General features: G+C 35.1%; 1 protein-coding gene across 12 annotated transcripts in view; it reads left to right on the top strand.

The window, feature by feature from the left end:
* Window positions 1–23,632, top strand: part of R3HDM1 (R3H domain containing 1) — a 208,406-nt gene that overhangs the window by 94,095 nt on the left and 90,679 nt on the right. For 6 of the 12 annotated variants that reach the window (XM_046019035.1, XM_046019031.1, XM_046019029.1 and 3 more), the window contains 10 exons: window positions 3,667–3,726; window positions 3,810–3,950; window positions 9,839–9,947; window positions 10,039–10,134; window positions 13,125–13,162; window positions 13,245–13,295; window positions 13,405–13,631; window positions 16,117–16,371; window positions 19,366–19,517; window positions 22,842–22,943. In XM_046019035.1, coding sequence (XP_045874991.1) covers window positions 3,667–3,726; window positions 3,810–3,950; window positions 9,839–9,947; window positions 10,039–10,134; window positions 13,125–13,162; window positions 13,245–13,295; window positions 13,405–13,631; window positions 16,117–16,371; window positions 19,366–19,517; window positions 22,842–22,943 — 1,231 coding nt within the window. Of the gene's footprint in view, window positions 1–3,666; window positions 3,727–3,809; window positions 3,951–7,744; window positions 7,819–9,838; window positions 9,948–10,038; window positions 10,135–13,124; window positions 13,163–13,244; window positions 13,296–13,404; window positions 13,632–16,116; window positions 16,372–19,365; window positions 19,518–22,841; window positions 22,944–23,632 lie in introns of those variants that run through there. The other 6 variants (XM_046019034.1, XM_046019033.1, XM_046019032.1 and 3 more) reach the window with 5 other exon arrangements.

Here is a 23,632-nt window from a genome sequence, read left to right as displayed (position 1 = left end):
TATTTCTGGTAAAATGGCTAGAATACTTAATAAGTAAAAAACTGGTGCCCCTTCATTTTAGCTTTAGGTAATAGCTTATTGATTGGTTTGATTGAGATCCCTATTCTTCTTATTTTTTTAAATAATAGACAGCATACATTGGTTCCCTTTAAAAGACGATACAGTAATTTCAATAACTGTGCCCACTTTGAAGTTCAGGTGCTAAACCTAATGCCACAGGATGAGTAATTTGTGGACCTATTAGTTTGAGTCTTATATGCACTGCTTCTCTAAAGGTTATTAATCTTTAACTTAAAATCATTACAAAAATATCTAACCTTGATTACATATTACAGGAAGGATGTACTAAGCTATAGTGGATAAAAGGCTGGAGATGTAAATCTTAAGAACTTGGGAAGATTACCAGCCTTATTTTTCTAATAAGTTATACTTCTTAGTAACTAAGAGTTTAGTAAAGTAAACAGGGAGGCTTGGTTTAAATAGTACATGGTCCAGATAATGGTAAAAAATCCTCTGCAGCCCATAGATCTACCTGTGAAAGAAAAAAAAAAAAAAGCCTGAATTTTTATTAGTGGCTAGTAAAATTGTTAGAATTTTTTCCTTCCTGGAGACAACAGAAATTTCTTTTCAGTGGCAATATATTCCCTGCAGAAGATTTCACAGATCTTTTGCCCACTGTTCAAAAACAGGAAACCATTTTTTTTCCTATCTTGTCCGGTACAAGTATTCCTAACTTGGCTTCCCCTCCCCCCTTCCTCCCTCTCCAACTCCTTCCCCCTCCTCACTTCCATTTGCATGGTAAATGTTTTACATCCCTTCACTTTCAATCCGCATGTGTCTTTAGGTCTGAAATTAGTCTCTTATAGACAGCATATACATGGATCATGTTTTTTTAATCCATTCATTCACCCTATGTCTTTTGATTGAAGCATTTAGTCCATTTACATTACATTTAAAGTAATTATTGGTAAGTATGTAGTTTTAGCCATTTTGTTACTTGTTTTCTGGTTGTTTTATAGTTCTCTGTTCTTTTCTTCTTCTCTTGGCTCTCTTCCATTGTGGTTTGATGAGTTTCTTCAGTGTTATACTTGGAGTCCTTTCTCTTTTTTTGTGTGCATCTATTGTAGGTTTTTGATTTGTGGTTACTATTCTATTCATATATAACATCTTACAGCAGTCTATATGAAGTTGTTGGTTGCTTAAGTTTGAACACATTAAAAGCACTGAATTTTTACTTCCCCATGTTTTATGTATATGATACCACATTTTACATCCTTTTATTTGTGTATCCCTTGCCTGATTTTTGTAGATATAGTTTATTTTACCACTTATGTGTTTTCACCTCCACATTATTAATATTAATCTACTACATGTTTGCATTTACCTGTGAAACAGAAGACCATCTTGAAAGTATTATTTCATGAATGCTTAATAAATTGCCTGCCTCCGATTCCTTTCTTTTTTAAAAAACAATAACTATATAAATTACATCAGAAAAGTTAGAATTATTTCATCTCAATACTCATTGTACTCAAAAGGTTAGATGAAAAGAGGGTCTTACAGTTACATAAAAAAGTCCTTTTGTGGGGGGAGTCTTCTGAATTAAAAGCTTCCCAACCTCCCTAAAAAATTTCAGGTAAAATACATTAAAAGTCTTTATGAATCTTTTATATCAAAAGACTTTTTATAATTTGATTAATAGATTCCATGCAGATACATTTGTTGAGCTCCTCTATATAGTCCAAATAAGTATACAATGATAACTGTGATAAATGCTTTTAAAGAAAAGTGTGAACGAAACAGTTTCTGAGAAAGAATATAGGAAGTTGTTCTAGGCAAAGGAAACACATGTTCAAGTAACCAGAGACAGGAAGGAGGTTGGCCAAGTACAGAGATAAGCCAAACGATAACAGTTTTGTGATTAAGAGACAGAATATGAGGCTGAAGAGGTAGATGAATGTTGGCCCCATTACAGATGCTTATTTCTAACCTAAGAGCAGTGGGAAGCCTATCATAAATATCTAACCAAGGCAGTAACATGTGGTCACACGTGTGTTTTTAGAAGGTGTTATGGATGTTCAGGTAGAAAAGATAAGGCGGGAATGAGGGAACACAGAGAGAAACAATAGACTATGGTTCTAGTAGTCAAGCCAGAGATCCTGCTTGCTTGGATCCAGGTTAGCAGCAGTGAGAAACAGAAGGAAAAATAGAAGGTTGATAAAATTTGCAGTACTAATTAACTGCATAGGAGGTTAGAAAAAGGATTATAACAGGCCACAGATGATTCTAGTACAGTATACTGGGTGAAAGATAGTGCCACTTACTGAAATGAGGAATACTAAAGGTGAACAGGCTTGGGGCAGAATTGAATGTTGCTAGAATTCGTGTTAAAATGTAATCATGTTTTCAGCTTTGGATTTAAAGTCACCAGGTAGGCATTTTTTCTCTTCAGTTTTCAACTAATGTTAAATATTTATTATATATATATATACATATATATATGTGTGTGTCAAATATCACTTGGTTTTATGAGACTTCTTTGCAATCTAGAGGGAAGGTCAAACTCAGGGCTGATGTACAGTATAGACTTTCAAGCAGCTTGAGCAAAAGCACCACATCCTCTGTCCTATTAGATTTAGAGGATTCTACTCTGTATTGTTTATTTGAGAGGGAAACATTAATCTTTGGCCTAGTTTTCTTGATCTCTAAAACTTGAGGGACAGAACTGAATGATCTGTAAAGCTACTTCTAGTTTGAAAATTCTCAGAGTGTTTGTTTGTTTCACATGCACATGAAATTTCCAGTGAGCACAAGAATACCGCTTTGAGCCATGTCCATGGTATGTGAGCAAGGAGGTCCTTTGGGGAGTAGTGATACTGTTAATATTCGTTACAGCGTATGCACATTAAATAGGACCCTAGTGGTCTAAAGGAGCACATGCCAGTTTTCCCTAGAGTCCTTATTTATTTTTCATATTGGAAGCCTTGGGTTCATTTTTATTTTTATGGCAAAAATTTTCCAAAGTCTTAAAAATGTATAATACAAGTTCATCTAATGATTTGAAAAGGCTTCTCCTTCTGAGTTAGAATTAGTAATGTAATTCATACTTCTCTGCCATAATTCCATCTGTATACTAGCATTAGATTCCCATGGGAGTATTCCTGTTGTTACTGGCATTGCATTTTCTTTAGAGTACTGTTTCTATAGAGCTGAGGATAACAAAGTCATGAGCCTAACTAAAGATGCCTGTGTTCCTGCTATTTCTCAAATTTATTAAGGAAGTAAAGATTAATATGCTCTTATTATCCATATATCTACAGAACAGACTCCAATGTAGTGATACTTAGATCAAAATATATCTGTTTTAAGTATGGCCACATGTTTGGTAATTATTGGATTTGGGTAAAAGCTACATTGAGATTCATTACACATTTCTCCCTACAGTTGTGTATGTATGAAATTTTCCATTAAAAAAAATTAAACAAAAAAAAGTCATCTTTTATTTTTTCTAAACATTACTTCTTTAGAAGTCACGTGTATATTCTGGCATCAAGTTTGTGATAGTCCTCAAAGTGCAGTTTTTAGGGAAAAATCTAGTCATAATCAGTGTTTATGATTATTTCAATGTTAAGTTTTATATTTAAGAGTCTTCATATTTTATTTCAGGGACAGAATGATGCTGTTGAAATTGGAACAAGAAATATTAGATTTCATTGGTAATAATGAGTAAGTCCTGACATTTAACAAGAAAACAAATTGTCATCATGGTTCTCCTTGATTTACTAAATTAGTTTTTCTTCTACTTCTAGGTCTCCACGTAAAAAATTTCCCCCAATGACATCTTACCATAGGATGCTATTACACAGAGTAGCCGCTTACTTTGGATTAGACCACAATGTTGATCAAAGTGGGAAGTCTGTCATAGTAAACAAAACTAGTAATACAAGAATGTAAGTATCAACAAATATAGGCATTTGTTAAGTATATATGTGACCATACTTTATCTTTCAACAGCACCTTTCATCTGAGGTTTTCCACGTTTTAGCAGCCTAATTAACTGTTATAGTAACCTTATGTGATAGGGCCAAAAAATACATAAAATGTCTTTTAGTGCACTAGATACAAAATGAACCAGTCTAGACTAAACTAAAGCAGGTCAATGAGGACTGATTTAAAAAGCAAAAATAAAACTTCAGAAGTCATATCACTGCTATTTGAAAACCTTTCACTTGGATTTTTTAGTTAATGTAATTTAGATAGCTGTGGCCAGTCTTAGGCAAATTTGAGGGGGTTTTGCTTGTTTTGTTTTGCTTTTTTAATTCAAGTCAGTTAACATTGTAAAAAAAATTTTTTTAAAGGCAGATTTTGACACCCTCACATTCAATTAATCTCCCATCATTTTACCATCTTTTCAACCTTTGGTTTTGCTTCTTTAATCCTGCAAATCTCAAGAAGCTGGGACTGTTGGTTAATATAGTATTATCCATAATGTTATATCCCCCTTCTGAGCTATGTTTAATTGACTGAGGAAAAGTTTTTAAGGAGTTAAGAGCACCCATTTGTTTTAAAAAGTGATAGTTTTATCAATCTACACATTTAACACAATCCCTATCAAAATACCATTCATTTTTTTCAAAGAAATAGAACAGATAATCCTAAAGTTTATATGGAACCAGAAAAGACTCTGAATAGCCAGAGGAATTTTGAAAAAGAAAGCCAAAGTTGGTGGCATGACAATTCCAGACTTCAAGCTCTATTACAAAGCTGTAATTATCAAGACAGTATGGTACTGGCACAAAAACAGACATATAGATCAATGGAACAAGATAGCCCAGAAATAGACTCTCAACTCTAATGGTCAACTAATCTTCGAAAAAATCGCAAAGAATGTCCAGCGGAAAAAAGACAGCCTCTTCATCAAATGGTGTTGGGAAAATTGGACGGCCACATGCAGAAGAATGAAACTGGACCTTTTCCTTACACCACACACAAAAATAGACTCAAAATGGATGAAAGACCTTAATGTGAGACAGGAATCCATCAACCTTGAGGAAAGCACAGACAGCAACCTCTTCAACCTCATCTGCAGCAAAGTCGTTGTAGAAACATCTCCAAAGGCAAGGGAAGCAAGGGCAAAAATGAACTATTGGGACTGCATCAAGATCAAAAGCTTTGACATAGCAAAGGAAACAGTCAACAAAACCAAAAGACAACTGACAGAATGGGAGAAGATATTTGCAAATGACATATCAGATAAAGGGCTAGTATCCAGAATCTATAAAGAACTTATCAAACTCATTGGGGAAGGTATGTGCTATGGTGAGTGCTGTGAAGTGTGTAAACCTGGTGATTCACAGACCTGTACCCCTGAGTTAATAATACATTATATGTTAATAAAAAAAATTTTTTAAAAACTTATCAAACTCAACACCCAAAGAACAAGTAATCCAATCAAGAAATGGGCAGAAGAGGGCGCCTGGGTGGCTCAGTCATTAAGCATCTGCCTTCCTCTCAGGTCATGATCCCAGGGTCCTGAGATTAATTCCCCCATCAGGCTCCCTGCTCAGCGGGGAGCCTGCTTCTCCCACTCCTACTCCCCCTGCTTGTGTTCCCACTCTATCTCTCTGTCTCTGTCAAATAAATAAATAAAATCTTAAGACATCCAAATGGCCAACAGACACATGTGGCCAACATACACATGAAAAAGTGCTCAACATCACTCAGGATTAGGGAAATACAGATCAAAACCACAATGAGGTACCACCTCACATCAATCAGAATGGCTAAAATTAACAAATCAGGAAACGACAGATGTTGGCGAGGATGCGGAGAAAGGGGATCCCTCCTCAACTATTGGTGGGAATGCAAGCTGGTGCAGCCACTGTGGAAAACAGTATGGAGGTTCCTCAAAAAGTTGAAAATAGAGTTCCCTATGACCCAGCAGTCGCACTACTGGGTATTTACCCTAAAGATACAAATGTAGTGGTCTGAAGGGGCACATGTGCCCAAATGTTTATAGCAGCAATGTCTACAATAGCCAAACTACAGAAAGAACCTAGATGTCCATCAACAGATGAATGGATAAAGAAGAGGTGGTATATACATATACAATGGAATACTATGCAGCCATCAAAAGAAATGAAATCTTGCCAATTGCAACAACATGGATAGAACTAGAGGGTCTTATGCTGAGCAAAATAAGTCAATCAGAGAAAGACAATTCTCATATGCTCTCACTGATATGAGGAATTTGAGAGGCAGGGCAGGAGGTTGTGGGGGGTAGAGAAGGAAAAAATGAAACAAGATGGGATTAGAAGGGAGACAAAACCATAAGAGAATCTTAATCTCACAAAACAAACTGAGGGTTCCTGGGGAGTTGGGGTAGGGATAGGGTGGTTGGGTTATGGACATTGGGGAGGGTATGGGCTCTGGTGAATGCTGTGAAATGTGTAAGCCTGATGATTCACAGACCTGTACCCCTCAGGCAAATAATACATTACACGTTAAAGAGAGGAAGAAGGAAGGAAGGAAAAGAAAGACAAGCTCGGAAAGAAGAAAAAAAAAAGTGATAGCTTTATAGTATTACTGAATTATATCATCAGTGCAGCTATTTGGAAGTAAAAGCCCAATCAAAGACACCTAAAATTTTGTACACAGCACCTTTTTTTGCCTATTTGTAAAAATAATCCTAAAGCAACTAGTTCAGCTAATATTTATACTTTGGTGGTAATCTCCCTATCTGAAGCATTTTCTATATCAATTTCATATGTGGCAGCAGTGGGTCTGTGGTAATGAGCAGCAGTCAGCTTCTGATGACATAGATAATGCTAAAAATTAATTATTTTTATGCTTTTCTTGAAGCTATATTTCTCTTTGGGTCTTATCTATGAACCATTCTGTTGGCGTGGTGGTATTTAATTCACTCATATCCTTTCTGTTATAATGGCCTTTACTCTTATAGCTGCCATATTGTTTACTGGAACAAACTTGGTTTTCTTCCTTTTCATATAGTATTGTGTCAACTAAATAGTTAACAGTGGTGGAGTCTAGTAGTTTTAAATGTTTGTTCCTACAATTAAATTTAAATTAATGAAGATAGATGTCTTTGAAAAGGATCTTGTCTTTCTTTAGAGATTATATTTTATGTACTGCAAATGTGAATCTGATTTAATTTTCCTCTACCTGTCCCTTATTCTTTTAAAAATATCCTCTTCAATTAGTCTGTTACCAATTCATTATATCATAGCTCAAGTAACCAAAGATATGCCCTGAAATGAAGATGAATAGAAGTCTAATTCATTTAACCAGTACCTTTCAGCAATATTCAGAGCTGCTGGATACCCAACCACATGTACATTAGCAGGCATTTTGTCTAACATTTCGACTGATGATTCTCTAAGGTTTTCGATACAGTGTAACCTCGGTTATTTGAATGCTATGAATGATGTCAGAAAGCTTTAGGTTTCTCTTAATCAAAGTCATCAAAAGCTGAGCTAAACACAGATGTTCATGATATACTTAAAGTAAAATGGATCAGTAGTGTAATTATAACTGGACATTCAGATCATTGAAGTTACACTGTATTCTTATTTTATATCTTCTGGAATATGAAGAAGGTTGTAAATCAGAAAACCTTAGAGATCTGCTCCACATTGAATAAATGCAAACTTACCTTTTCCTCATAGGCAAATTACCCGCTCCAGCCTTGAACCAGTGGTGTTGTGGATGTCAACAACCCGGTGTCCACTGGGGTGTCTCAATGGAGCGGGAAGTTGGCGATTGCAGGGCAGTAATTTCAGGCATCTATAAAAGAAAGAGGTAAGACAGTCTTAAGGTTAGCTGAAATGCCTGCCAATGCTATTTGGTGTGGGAATCCAGCTGCTCTTAGAAAAGTTGCCAGGCCCTAGGTTAAACATTATAGTTGACTTTGGAATGAGAATCTCTCATCCAAGTATAGACTCCTTCAATAAGAAGATGACTTGGAACAGCTACAGAAATAGTTGATAAAAGTAAGCAGGGCAATCGTGACAGAAGTAACAACATACTGCCATCTTCAGAACTAATAGATAATAATCTTTCACACTCCTGCTAAAGAAAGCAATCTTTTTTTCATCATTTTGGTCATGAAATTGTTTTTACTCTTTTTATTGTTCTTACTAGTTATGTCTCTAGTTCTGTGTGGAGATCTGCTCTTCATTTCACTTATCTGAGTATATTTTAAAATACAGATTTCTTCAGCTTACTTAGATAATTCTTTTTTTTTAAATCTCCTTTTGCATAATTTGACAATGTAGAAACAGTGCTTTATTAAAAATTCACTACATTAAATATTCAAAAGAGCTACTTGACTATTATATATAATGACATATATATGATCACATTTGCTAAAGATGTCATGACTTAGGTTTATTTGGTTCAGAAATTTACTTAGGGTGTTCACAATATATTATGTCACTATATAATATATATTTAAACTATATGTAAAAATCTACTCGAGTTCAATTAGACTTTGTGCCTTCAAATATATTTTTATGTATCATATATTTCAGAAGACTAATTCCAATTTTATAATAGGATGTTACTAAGTCACAAGAATATTAAATAAATTTGTTGAAGTTGATAGTATATTTTATTTTTTTTTAAAGATTTTATTTATTTATTTTGACAGACAGAGATCACAAGTAGGCAGAGAAGCAGAGAGAGAGAGAGAGAGAGGTGGAAGCAGGCTCCCTGCTGAGCAGAGAGCCTGATGTGGGGCTCGATCCCAGGACCCTGGGATCATGACCTGAGCGGAAGGCAGAGGCTTTAACCCACTGAGCCACCCAGGCTCCCCGATAGTATATTTTAGAAAGTGAAGTTTTACATAGTTTTAATTTTCCACAGACCATAACCTTATTATGTCTGTCTTCTGGTCTCATTAGAACTTATAACATTTCTATAGAGAAAAGACCAATCAGCCATTTAATATATTGTTATGATTTCATAATTATTCTTTCAGGTTATAACTTTAAGTTCCAAAAAAAAGGTTTCTTTTTTAACCTGTTTCCCGTAGTATAAAACAAAGATGTACCCTGTTATAATTAAGAATTCTTGGTAACTTGGTAGCATTTTGAATGAGCCTGTTAGGTTTTAGGTAATTAAACTTCAGAATATTTTATTACTTTCAATTATGTCACACCAAACCAGGTACTGTAAGAGTGTAACATAAGATGAAGTACTTTTTCTTCTTCCTGGAATTTTTTCTTAGATTTAGAGGAGGCGAAGCAAAAAGGATAAATAGATCTTGAGTCTGACGTACCAGCACTCCAACTGTGGCTCAGTCATACACTTGCCCTTGATCCTAGACAGTTATTTAAGCCATTGGAACCTCAGTTTTGTTTTGTTTCAGTAATAATTATAATAACAAACTTCTGTTGAGTGTTTACTGTTTTAAATGCTGTTCATGTATTTATTCATTTCCTTTTCAGAGCAAGTCTATGAAGTAGGTATACTATAATTCAATTTATAAATGAGGAAACTAGGGAACAGAAAGGTTAAGTAACTTGTGCACATCCTGAAGCAACTAAAGGGGTAAAACTGAATGTTTGAACCCAGGCATTCTGATTCCAGAGCCCACAGTGTATTTTTCATAATGGCCTTTAAGTCATAACATAAAGTAGTTAATATTTTCTCATAAGATTATTATGAAGAGTAAATGAGATAACACAAGTATTAATTATTAGTAGCACTAGTGAATGGTAATTTTTTATTGCTTTGATTACTTTACATAAAATGTTGTGTTTAACTTTTCTGTAAGTAATGTGTACTATCTCTTCTGTTCCCTTGGGGTTTTTTTTAGACCTGATCAGAAATTCAATGAACATATTAAGGATGATAAAGGTGAAGATTTTCAGAAACGATATATCCTCAAGAGAGATAACTCCAGCTTTGACAAAGATGATAACCAGGTAATCTGCAACAATTGCAGCTTTTTTCTGGGTGCAGGACTTAACACCAGTAGGTCATTTTCCCAAGAATTAATTGTCCTTGTTTCTTTAGATGAGAATACGTTTGAAAGATGACAGAAGAAGCAAATCTATAGAAGAAAGGGAAGAGGAATACCAGAGAGCTAGAGACCGAATATTTTCCCAAGATGTATGTACTGACTTAGATTTAGATCTCACTGTTAGGTATATATTAATTTGCATTATAGGTACTCATTCTTCTATCATCTATTTATCATTTATTTGTAACCGTATTTGTTACGTATAAAATCACTTGTTAGGAGTATTGAGGTCTGTCTTGTTCGTATCAATAATTTAGTAACTTATAAAATGCTACATTGCAGCAGTTATATAAATATTTCAAAAGTTGCATGCAGGTAGACTGTAGGAGCAGTATATCAGACTGAGTATAAAGTTCGTGTAATTTTTTTTCCTCCAGACTTCTCACAGACTTGAGATTTTAAGAACATGGGTCATAATCTACAAAATCATGTACTCTCAATTCTTCTCGGTAGTAGACTTTCCTCAATAAGTAACTTGTTTCTTCTTCAAAAATAAAACTAATTAGGAGCACCTCGATAGTTTCGTCAGTTAAGAGTCAATCTCTTGATCTAGGCTCAGGTCTTGATCTCAGGGTTGTGAGTTCAAGCCCCACAATGGGCTCTACACTGGGTGTGACACCTACTTTTTAAAAAAACAAATTAAACCAATTAATTTTTTTCCCATTTTATTTATTTTTTTTAGCCTAACAGTATTCATTGTTTTTGCACAACACTCAGTGCTCCATGCAAAACGTGCCCTCCCCATTACCCACCACCTGTTCCCCCAACCTCCCACCCCTGACCCTTCAAAACCCTCAGGTTGTTTTCCAGAGTTCATAGTCTCTTATGGTTCGCCTCCCCTTCCAAATTTTTTTTTTTTAATAAACATATAATGTATTTTTATCCCCAGGGGTACAGGTCTGTGAATCGCCAGGTTTACACACTTCACAGCACTCACGATAGCACATACCCTCCCCAGTGTCCATAGCCCCCTCCCCCTCTCCCAATCCCACCTCCCCCCAGCAACCCCCAGTTTGTTTTGTGAGATTAAGAGTCATTTATGGTTTGTCTCCCTCCCAATCCCATCTTGTTTCATTTATTCTTCTCCTATCCCCCAACCCCCCATGTTGCTTCTCCATGTCCTCATATCAGGGAGATCATATGATAGTTGTCTTTCTCTGATTGACTTATTTCACTAAGCATGATACGCTCTAGTTCCATCCACGTCGTCGCAAATGGCAAGATTTCATTTCTTTTGATGGCTGCATAGTATTCCATTGTGTATATATACCACATCTTCTTTATCCACAAACATAGTGATCCGAAGGGGCACGTGTACCCGAATATTTATAGCAGCAATGTCTACAATAACCAAACTATGGAAAGAACCTAAACCAATTAATTTTTATATTCTATTTGTTTTCTACTTTTAAGTGATTATATGAAAGAAATCTTTCAAGTGGCTAATTATTTTATATATATATTTGAGAAGAGATTCAGTTTGGTTTTACCAGTGTCTATTAAGTGTCCATTCTGTACAGTACTAGGTATTATTCAAGGATATATGAATGCAAGTAATTTGTGTTAACGCTGCCAGAGATAAAAATTTCCTCAATATTAAAAAAATAACGAGTAACATTAAAATCTGAACTATCAGTTAATATTCATGCAAACCTTATTGAGCATCAATAGTATGTGCTATATTAGGCCCTGGAGGACATATCCATGAACAGCTAAAATGGTTTATCCCCCAAACAATCCTATATATGGTAGATACTATCACTGTTTGGTTTTTACAGATAACAAAACTGAGGTTCTAAGAGGCTAAGTAAAATAGCAAAAGATTGTGTAGATAGAAAATGACAGAGTTGAGATTTTAGCCCAGGTCTGCTGCACTCAGAGCCTAAACTATATGTATTTCTCTCTCTAGTTTATGAAGTCTCTGCCCCAATAAATAGCCAGGTAATGACAATACGGTATATGATACGTACAGAGACATGAAGGTAAAATAAAGGACACAGCTGAGAAGCAACACAAACCAGAACTGAGGCGTAAGGGAGAGAGTTGGGTTCCAAGAGAAAACCTAAAGGAACCCTCCAAGCAGAGAGGCTCAGAGATAAAGGAGAACTTGACAGATAAGGAATTAAAAGATTCAGAGAAGCTGGACTATAGCGTAGGTGACAGGAAGTGAGGGAAGTTTAGAGAAATAATCAGGAAGCAGATGACATGACCATGAAAGCTGGCTAAGGTTGTTGGGCTTTTAGTTAGAGCAGGAGTCAGCAAACTTTTTCTGTAAATAGCCAAATAATTCGTTTTTTAGGTTTTTAGAGCCATCCAGCTTTTATTGCAACAACTCACATCTGCCTTTCTAATGTGAAAGCAGACCTAGAAAATACATAAATGAATGGGCATAGCTGTACCAGTAAAACTTTATTTGCAAAAACAGGTGACTGACCATAGTTTGCCAACCCCTGTGCTAGAACGTCAGCGAGCTATTAAGGAGATAAAAGGCGTGATCAGATTGACATGTTAGAGAGACTCCTGTGGCTTCTGTTGTTTAAACTGGATGAAAGGGGCAAAAGCTGGTAGCTGGAAAACTAGTTGGAAGACTGTCATCCTAATACAAAGAAGAATGGTGGCTGTCTGACCTAGGTTAATAGCATTAGAAGAGTTCGACTATGAACTGCATTGAGGTATAGCTCCTTACTCACTGCCACAGTCACAGCCAAACCACAGCTAAGCAAAGTATTAGTTGAGTGAATAAGATAGAACCTACAGATTTGTGTATACCTTTAATATATAATCACGAAAATGGGTTCAGGTGTTTAGAACAGAATATTTGAATTTCCATTTAATCTGTACCACAAAAATTAATGGCTTCAAGATGTATATCTGTTAAAAGAATGCATAGTACCTCCAAGCCAGAAATAATTTCATTATTACTTATTGTGTATCCTTATCACCATTTTGGATTTTGTGGGCAGGGTGGGTGATGCTTTTTAAGTATTATTACATACAATTTTGATTGTCATCATTGGTTTACAGATGCATGATGTATTTGACAAAAGCTCAACTTTTTATATCTATTCTTTCTTTCTAGTCCCTGTGTTCCCAAGAGAATTATATTATTGACAAAAGGTGAGGGAATTTTTAACATTCATTTGTTAACTATCTGACTGATGCTCATAAAAATAAAAATGTCTTATTAAAATGCCAACAGAATCCAAGACGAGGACGCTAGTAGTACCCAGCAGAGGCGTCAGATATTTAGGTATTGGAAGCATGTTTTCATGCTGTATTGAAAAATCAAAGCATTATCTTCTCTATTCTTTACCCTTTTGTTCCTACTAGCTTCTCAAAGTTGTATTTCTAAATTGCAGAGTTAATAAAGATGCTTCGGGGAGATCAACAAATAGCCATCAAAGCAGCACTGAGAACGAGCTGAAGTATTCTGAACCACGACCCTGGAGCAGCACGGATTCTGACAGTTCGCTCCGAAACTTCAAGCCTGCTGTAACCAAAGCCAGCAGCTTCAGTGGAATCTCAGTCCTGACAAGAGGTGATAGTTCTGGGAGCAGCAAAAGCATAGGCAGGCTTTCAAAAACAGGTATAAATATTTGTCTAGAACTGTGCAATCAGAACATTAGTTTCCCTATTGTTGTCTTACCTCTTTATTTATCCTGTGGCTTCTGCAATTATCCTAACATAAAATTCTTACCAGCAGTGCATTGAGCACCTCTGCAGTACTTAAGAGGTAATATATGTATCAATATTAGGATTCATTCTCTGTTGGAGAGAGATTTACAAACATCAGTTAAAATAAAAATTCTCTGTTGTGACATAAACTTAAATCTAGTAGTTCAGTGAAATGCCCATCTCGTTTGAGTCCCCAGAGGTAGTTGGAAATTCTTTGTTGCTTCTTTATAATAGAGAGGCCTCATTTCTCACCCAGGATTATTTAACATTGATTGCATTTTCAACTAATGCTATCAAATATTCATTGCACTTTTCATGATAAAGTCCTTCCTTGCTATTCAAAAAATCAATAAAATTGTCAAGAAGTTTCTGAGGAATTTTAAAACTGAGGGAAAAATAATGTGATGTAATTAGTGTAAATGAGTAAAAATTTTAGTAACATCCTCATTTTCTTAGTTTCTTTGCTTTTACACTGCCTACATTTAGGCTCATACCTTTTCTCCTCACCTTTACCAACTGCATTCAGTACTATAAAAGCTCACATCTCTCTTAGAATCCTTATAGATCTTTATTTTTATCCCTAAATAAGCATTGAAAGTTAGCAAAAATGGCTCTCTATCTTTAGCCTGTTTGGGTTAACCTAGACATATGGTATTGTACAGATAACAATCAAAGGGAGAGATTTGAAGGTAGCCAAGTTTTTTTTTTTAAACCTTATCTGTAGTCAGTTCTTTAAATTATTGAGGCTTATGAATTGCCCTTGTCACCTTTCAGCTCATAACATGTATATTAAAAATATCTTAGTGTATATGATAGAATATTGCTAGAGATAGGTAAAGTTTATTAATATAAATTATGCCTATGCAAGATACACATTTATTTACGAAAATGGCCACTCAGTCATCATAACAGAAAAAAATTACTGTATTTTTGAGTATGTCACTTAGGCATACACTGCTGAATTTAAACATTTAAGATCATGTACTATTTGTAATTTCTATTATCTTCAGAAATGAAAAGAACATCACCTCTTTTAATAGGGAAAAAAATTTTTTTAAATACTTCACTTATTTATTTGACAGAGAAATAGAGATTACAAGTAGGCAGAGAGACAGGCGGAGAGAGAGGGAAAAGCAGGCTCCCTGCCAAGCAAGGATCCCAGGACCCTGAGACCATGACCCAAGCTGAAGGCAGAGGCTAACCCACTGAGCCACCCAGGCGCCCCAGGGAAAAAAATTTTTTTTAATATTTTATTTATTTGACAGAGAGATATCACAAGTAGGCAGAGAGGCAGGCAGAGAGAAGGGGAGGGAAGCAGGCTCCCTGCCGAGCAGAAAGCCTGATGTGGGGCTCGATCCCAGGATCCTGGGATCATGACCTGAGCTGAAGGCAAAGGCTTTAACCCACTGAGCTACCCAGGCGCCCCAGGAAAAATTATTTTTGATAGAGTTTGTATCAGTAATCATTTAGCACAACTTAAAATAGAAGTTATCCTTCAGAAGGCAGTATCACACATAAACATATTTATTTCATTCATTAAAGATTAATTCTCCATTCCAGAGTCAACTCTTACTCAAAACATAATTAACTATATACATTTTCAAAATCTTTACCTTTCTTTGATTGTCTTATCCACTTTTAGCTATTATTCTGAAAGTCAGTGACATTTTCAGTCTCTGGGTAATAGAAAAGGAAATAAGATTGCAGGAATGAAAACAGCTAAAAATAAATTATCAGATTTATTAAGTTGAGTGAAAAATAAATTTTAAACTGATGCTAATATTAGTACTTGGATTATTTTTCATGCTGTCTTTGTCCCTTGATATGATAAAAAACAAAAAGTTGACTTTACATTACAGGAAAATATTATGATTATGAGATTAAAATGGAATTCTGCAGTGAAACTTCACAATTGTTTCTCTTGATAGAGAGCTTATCATTTTTGTTATCTCCTTTGCTATTAATCTTTCTGTGTTCTTATAGATAAGGGGTTTCTGATATAAGAGGTTTTGGGCATTTGGCTGTGCTATGTTCTTTTTCCTGGGAGAAAATTATAATCTGTGTATTAATCTAAAGTGGTAAAATGTACGTAACCTTGTGCTTTGGGGAATGTGGGGAATGTGCTTTTTGTGGCTGTCTGTGGCTGATGGTATTATAAACTTGCTTAAGTTGCATGCTTGGGCTATGACTTCTCTGACAACTTATGTGATCATTTTGCTGTATTAAACTTGTTCATGATGGGGAGGGGAAGCAAAATTATACAGTAAATCAAAATACCCAATGCTTTTATGTGGTAACCGCATGTTATGCAATGTGAATTTTATTGTTACATATTTAAAACCTGCACTTTTATATGAGGTTTAAAAAATCCATATTTTTCATTACTCCTCCCCTAGGTTCAGAGTCTTCTGGTAGTGTAGGGTCATCTACGGGCTCTCTTTCTCACATCCAGCAGCCTCTTCCAGGTACAGCTCTCAGCCAGTCTTCTCATGGCGCACCTGTCGTCTATCCAACTGTCAGCACTCATAGCTCTCTTTCCTTTGATGGTGGCCTAAATGGGCAAGTCGCATCTCCTAGCACTAGCTTCTTTTTGCTTCCCTTGGAAGCGGCAGGCATACCACCTGGCAGTATTCTGATCAACCCACAAACAGGTTGGTATCCAGAAAAAGGTGTTTATTTCAGTTGAGATAGCAGGAGTTGTTGAAAATTAAAGAATGTGTGTTATTAAATGTATTTTTGTATATGTATTATCAGCTTTTTATTTTTCATGAGTAATTAGCATTTTCCCTGGACTTTAATAAAACATTTCTGCTAGAAAATCTTCAAAGACATATTTATATCAGAAAGCGTTTTTCTCTTTGTAGCATCCAGATGTCATCTTTTAGGCCAAATAATGGCCTAACCATAATTAAAAAAAAAAAAAAAAAAAAAGTTCATTTCCTAGAAATGAGCTAACCACCACTGAAAGATCTTTACCTGATTTAAAAAAAATAAAAATTGTCCTGGGGAAAATATTATGCATTTCATGAAGAAGGAGAAAGTAAGCAGCTCTTATTCATTATATAATGAAGTAGGAAGGACCTATAAGTAATTGTTCTTCTGACTATGGTAATTGTTTTCTCCTGAGGAAAAGGTAAGGGAATTATTATTATTATTATTATTATTATTATTATTATTATAAAAAGAATTAGGTAGTCTTTATGAATTAATATTGAAGACACCTATTCTTGCAGTAAGGTAATAATTCTCATTTATTCAGCATTTACTATGTGCTATGTAATGTGTTAGGGCCTTTAAATACATTATTTATAATCATTATAACCTATTAGGTAAGTGAAATCCTCATTTACAGATAATGAAATTGAACCTCAGAGACTCAGGAACTACAGTCGTGATGTGTTTCATTATGCATGGAATTTGAGCAAATATAGAAAACATGATCTTTTGAAAGATCACATGAAGTCTTGGTCTCTATTCACAGTATTATAGCCCAATAATTTTGTGAGATAATGAAAACAATCTTATAAATCATTTTATAACCTTCCTTAGAAATTCTCACACCTAATTGTTGTGGTCACATCAGTATGGTAGCAGTTGGGCAAGGTAGGTATAGGTGAGAGTATCAGGGTCTCAGTCTGCTCCTGAACCTTTCCTTTTGTTCGTTGTAGAGAAGACCATGGCTTGGAACTCATTACCCTCAGATTTTTTGGTACCTCTTTTTTAAGATCAAATGTTGGAACTATTATTTCTATTACAAGAATTGAATAACTAACTATTCAGAAATTCAGTTTGTCCTTAATAACCATTATCTTCTTATTCTTCAGATTTATTATATTACTAAACTTCTTGTTTTCCTGAAGCAGGAAAGATGACTTAATGTACTGTTTACTATTATTTTTCATTCAAAACATCTTAGTTAATAAGTTTTTGATAATATGAAAGGTTCAACTGAATAGGAAATCAAAGAGTGAGCAACTGATCAACCTGAAATTGAATTGTAGTCTTAATTTTAAATGTGTCCAAAAGTGATCTCTGCTTTTTGAGAACATTACAACATATCCAACTTTTCAGACAGTCCTTAAATTATTTTTTTTAAGATTTTATTTATTTATTTGACAGAGATCACAAGTAGGCAGAAAGAGAGGAAGGGAAGCAGGCTCCCTGCTGAGCAGAGAGTCCGATTGGGGGGGTAGAGGGCTCAATCCCAGGACCCTGGGATCATGATCTGAGCCGAAGGCAGAGGCTTTAACCAGTGAGCCACCCAGGCGCGCCCTTAAGTTACTTTTAAAACACGCTTCCACCCAAATCTTCTCTACCATTTTTTTCATAATTATTTAACCAGCAATAAATACCCAGCATGACTTGTTTTCATATAACTAAATCATCAAGAAACTGATGAAAATTACTTGAATTTGAAGGCCCTTTCCCCTGGTTATCAGTGGAGCAGTATATTCTTCTCTCCCCACAGTTATTTTATTTTACGTCATAAGTTTCAAAAAAAAAAAAAATGGGGAGGGGGATTTACCATGGAAGAAAGGATATTATGAAAACAATTTTTAAAACTATTATTCAGTCATATATCTCTTACTTTTTTCTATATTCCTCCCATTTTAAATGGATATAGCATCTTCTATATTCCTCCCATTTTAAATGGATATAGCATAGTGTATTTCACACAGTTGTCTTCTTTTGTTTTCTTTTTTTTTTAAGTAATATAATGTATAGGATAAGGAAAAATACTATTTTGTGTGAATTTATTTACATATGCATTGAAAAAAGTGTGGAAGAAGGTATCTAAATTGGTAACTATAAGATTATTTTCTTTTGATCTCTATTTCTTGATTATTTTCCCACAATAAGAATATTACTTTCTATAATTTAAAAAAAGTTGTTTAGAACATATGTATAGAAAAGAGAATAGAATTTATTTTCTTGGGCACTTAGGATATCCCCCCAGTAATTAGTAAGCAATAACAACAAGCCTCAAAATCAATAGTTAAGTGTTCTCTCTTAACCTAAGAATCAAGCTCACTGGAATTAAGAAGAAATTATTTTAGAAAATTCTTTAGAATTTAAAATTTATTTGCAACTTTAGAAGTTTTTAAAATAAGGACTCTGCCATAGATCAAGTCCGTGATTTGAAATTTGAAGCTGTCAACCATTTTTAATTTTTATCCAGTGTTAATTTCACTACTCAAGTATATGCAGCGTGGTCTATAAATTAGCTCTTTCTCACCACCTAATACAGGCTAATTAATAATAATCCAGTATCCTGAAGTCAACTGGAATGTGCTACAGCACGGACTGCAATCCTGTACCTGAGTCCGATGAGCAGGATTCAGAGTTTTTCAGAAGCTACTATGTATTATGAATAACTTCAGGTTTTGGAGCAGCACCCCCATAGTAAAACGCTGCAGCATAATTTTTACATATTTACACTAAGTGACAAAAATAAAGAGTATTAAAATAACCTCATGTAAGGTCAGACTTCTCTCCCCTGATGAGAAAATCTTTCGATTTTCAGAAACTTGGGTCTCTAGGATTGTGAATAAGGATTATAGACATTTGCTGTAAATTGTGCATGGAAGGACCTATGTTCAATCTCTATCGTAAGTATTTTTTTCCTTCCTCTTTTAATTTTTCAGGTCAGCCCTTCATAAACCCAGACGGAAGTCCAGTTGTGTATAATCCTCCTATGACTCAACAACCAGTTAGAACCCAAGTGCCTGGACCTCCACAGCCACCTCTGCCACCCCCACCACCTCAACAACAAGCAGCTAATCACATTTTCTCACAGGTGCACATATCCATGATTACATAGTGCTAAGTTCATCTGCTTTTGCATATTTGAGACTTAACTCACTAATTGTAATTGGGGTAGCCCACCTATATCTTAGAACTCTAATATCTGTACCAGTGATGTCCCATTCCCTGCTTGTAGGAAGAGAGGTTAACTTCACAGGATTTTTCAGCTAATAAATACAGAATATATGTTGGAAAGGAAGAAATTTTGTGTCTTATGAGCCTGTGTGGTGAGTATGTTCTTCCATTCTACAATAGCAAGAAATGAATAAATGAAAAAAACAAAACTAAGGTTATCCCAGTAAGCAAAGTAAGTTGTGCTAAGTTTCAACAGATTAAGAAGATAGAGAAGACTGAGTTGAGTTGCTCAAGTTCTACAAGGTACCCTTCATCCCACCTACCCTTTGAAAGAGAGAGGCAAAAACATTCCAAATTAGAATTCGCAGAAACACTCTTAGTAATGTCTTGAATTCGTATACATGTTTAGAGTTGACACATATGCTTTCATGTTCTGGCTTTCCCCTTATAGATGTGTTTTTCATCCTTGGGGAACTTGATTATACCAGTGTAAACTCTTTTACTTTTATCCTATATTTTAAAGGTTGTGTAACATCTCAAAGACAGTTTATACAGTTAGTTGTACCTCTTTTTCCCTATTAGACTATCTAAATATTCCACTGGTGAGAACTTGCAGAATACTTTCTGATGAGGTATGAAAGAAGTATGATGAGAAACTTGAACTGGAGAGATTTCATTGGTTTTGCTCACAAGTTGTATTGTTTGTATTCCAAGGGTGAAGAATGTATGAACAGTTTGATAAGATTATCAAATATTTTGATACTTTTATAGATAATTGTACCTCTGGCAATTAAGACTCCTAATAGGCAAGGCAGTTTATATAAAGTAGAAGGATTTCTAGGTTTTTGCTGTGCTTCTAAGGCAGTACAAATATATGGAGAGGAAGTTGCCTAAAACTGTTTCCAAACACTCCCATACCTGCTTCACAGCCCCATTTGATTACAAACGCTCAGGTACACGTTAGACTATGTAAAACTCCCTCCCTGGCCTTCTGTGCCTTGCCTTGTTTGGTCCTGAAGTGTTTTTGCCTTCATCATGGTGTCATGTAGTTGTCTTTGTAGTGCTGTGTATTTCACCAGGAGCTTTATAGGCATGATTTTCATTTCATTCAGTAGAAATAATGTTCGGCAGACTCAAAAAAGTCTAAGGGTTTATCTATGGTTATATATTTCAGATTATTATCTCTTAGAAATAATTTTGTCTGATTCAAAGATGAGATGATCCTAAATGAAGGTCTAGACAGGTTACTTTAAGAATAGAGCCTTAATGGACTGTGATTTGAATCTCAGGATATGCGCCAAACTTCATGGCTGGTTTTCCTGGCATTGCCTCAGGTGTTTCAGGTAACTCATCATCAGATATCAGGAGAGAGAATTGATGAACAAATGATACTCAGTATCCATTTTTTTCACTGAGATAATCCACCCATGAAATTTCACATAACCAAACAAAATAATGCTGTGATTTCCAAAGCATTCAGATGGGCTACATGTCTTAAAACCAGTCACTTCAAGTGGATGTTGTTTTGTAGCCAGTTGCAATTTAAGTAGGGAAAGAAGTGCTAAGGCTTTTTCTTTTCTAAGTGGTGTCAAAATGTCACTTTGATCTACCAGTGTTCTCACCCACGTTTGTCTCATGACCACTTGACACCCTGGGAGACGTTAATTCATACCATTGGTGCTCATAGGACTCCCCTTTCTTTTAACCTCCAGTAGTCTAAAGCTTTTGTTTCATCTGACCCATACATAGTAGGTCAAGATGTCTGGAAGAAAGTTATGTCTTAATGGTTGTCTGACTTAATAACAGATTGACTAGCCTGTACTTTGGGAATTCTAGAGCTACTGAACCTCATTGAGTGTGATTTGTGCTGTCATCCATTAGGAAGCTTGCTAATTTCTGATTAAGAGGTTAGTGAGGGACCAGTGGCTCTATAGATCTTTCAGCTTTTACCTTTTATAGTACTTTTACTTTAATTTTAGATTTTTTGTGGGATTCTGAATAAGCCTTTCACTTTGTAGAAACTCTGACATTAAAAGAGAAAAAAAGAAACTCTTAGATTGATTTTGTGGTAGAAGTATAACTCATCATTACACATCTTAGTTGTCAGAACAGTTTCTTCTTATTTAGATTATTTCCTGGGCAGTCTTATTCGGTTCATTTATTTTGCATTTATAAAGTATTCTTTTAGAAAATACTGTCCAGAGGGAGATTGATGTATATACATTTTAACCAAAAGTAGGAGTTTTCATTGGATAAAATTACCTGTGTTCCTGTAGTGGTGGCTTTACATTACTATCTACAGGTTACTTAACTTAGCCTGATTGCCACCTATAACATGGATGACGGGAGTCTTCAGCCAGTATGCCTATTACCCCTTTGGAATAAACTAGGTAATATAAATCCAAGACTGGGAAACAAAATCAGCTGCCAGTGTTAGCATATGGATGGCCAGCTGTACTCCTTAAGGTTTAGAAATGATTAAAACATTTTCATTTTTTTATAACACCTGTTTTTGAGTGTCCCTGGGAAACATAAAACTTATTTTTCTGAAATGCAGGAGTATTTCATTAACAAAAGAAATTTCAAGTAACTACTGTTTCACCTCCTGGCATCCACTCTCTCAATAAAAATTTTAGTGTGCTTGTTTGTATGCATGTGCCTGTATGTGTGTGTATGTATGTGTTACTCTTTAGGCTGTTATTCTTAATGGTACCCACAGTGTATTTTTCTTTAAAAATTCAGGCACTTGGGTCCCAAAGAGTTTTAATCATGCCTTATCAAAAAGGCCAATTGGCATATGTAGTATATAAATTTTTATTATCTGATAATGGGTGAAGTTTTACTTTTATTTTTACTGTCATAATGCTAAATAGAGCAACTCCTCCATCAAATAAGGAAGTAAGAATGAGTGATTTTGCTTTTACTGACTTAACCTGGGGGTTTGGGCTAGATGATAATAGGATTTAAAATGTCTAAATTACCTGTTTCTGTGAATCTAATAAAGAAATATTTTTATGAAAAAATTACCCAATTGTATATTAAAGCATAGGGATTTAAAAAAAAATTTTACTATGCAGTTTCTTCATTTAGCATTGTTTTTGTTGTTCCCTATATTGTTGTATAAGATGACTTTTAAATGTAGTTTAAGTTACTGCCAGAAAAGTGTAACATTCCATTTTATGCAATTCTTGTAACATTTTATTCTGACATTAACATTGTTTGCCAACCTATTATTCCTTAGCCTGTTCGTCCTCTGCAGTCCTCTTCACAGCCTGTTCAGTACTCTACAGCCCCTTACCCATCCCCGCTCCTGCCAGTCTCACCCACCCAGCAATACTCCGTGGTACTATATCTCTATTCACCTCCTGCATTGTTTCTGTGGGCTGATGTGTGGTGGATGCTCATGAATGTAATTAATGTGATATGATCTTCTGTGATTATTTAAGTCATGGACACAAATATACCGAAAAAGTGTTTCTGACCTGTATTAGAAATAATTTAATCTCTACTATATAATATTTGTTATATTGACATATTACAGTGATAGTATAAATCCTAATCTTTTCCTGCCTTTTCATAATGAAATGATTTTCAGATTGACTATTCTAGCCCTAAGATAGTTAGCTACTTTTCTCATTGAGGTCAGTGGTATCTTTGTAATCCTGGAATGGCAGCTTTCATCTGGGTTTGAGACTTTCTATTCTTTCCCCAATACATGGGTCCAGTAGACTTCATACCAGTTATTAAGGTGAATTGGATCTTACAATTACATAAGACATAATGTATATTTCTAAAGAAGATCCCTAGATATTTACTCTATGATTGTAAAGAAATTGTACCTCCTTCAATCCAAAGCATGCCCCAAGTTGTACCTCTCAGTAAGAGCTTAGAAGCACCAGTACCATGTGTTCTCTCTATGACCTTCTGTAGTTACTAAGAATAGGAAACAACCATGTAAAGTACTTCCTGCCTAGTGACTAACATGAAATCAGTATTCAATAAGTGTTACTTTCCTTCCCTTAAAATGAGTCT

Source organism: Meles meles, chromosome 9, assembly GCF_922984935.1.
Source record: "Meles meles chromosome 9, mMelMel3.1 paternal haplotype, whole genome shotgun sequence".
Taxonomy (NCBI): domain Eukaryota; kingdom Metazoa; phylum Chordata; class Mammalia; order Carnivora; family Mustelidae; genus Meles; species Meles meles.
Note: the sequence above shows the minus strand (reverse complement) of the source record. Positions and strands in the feature narration are given on the sequence as shown.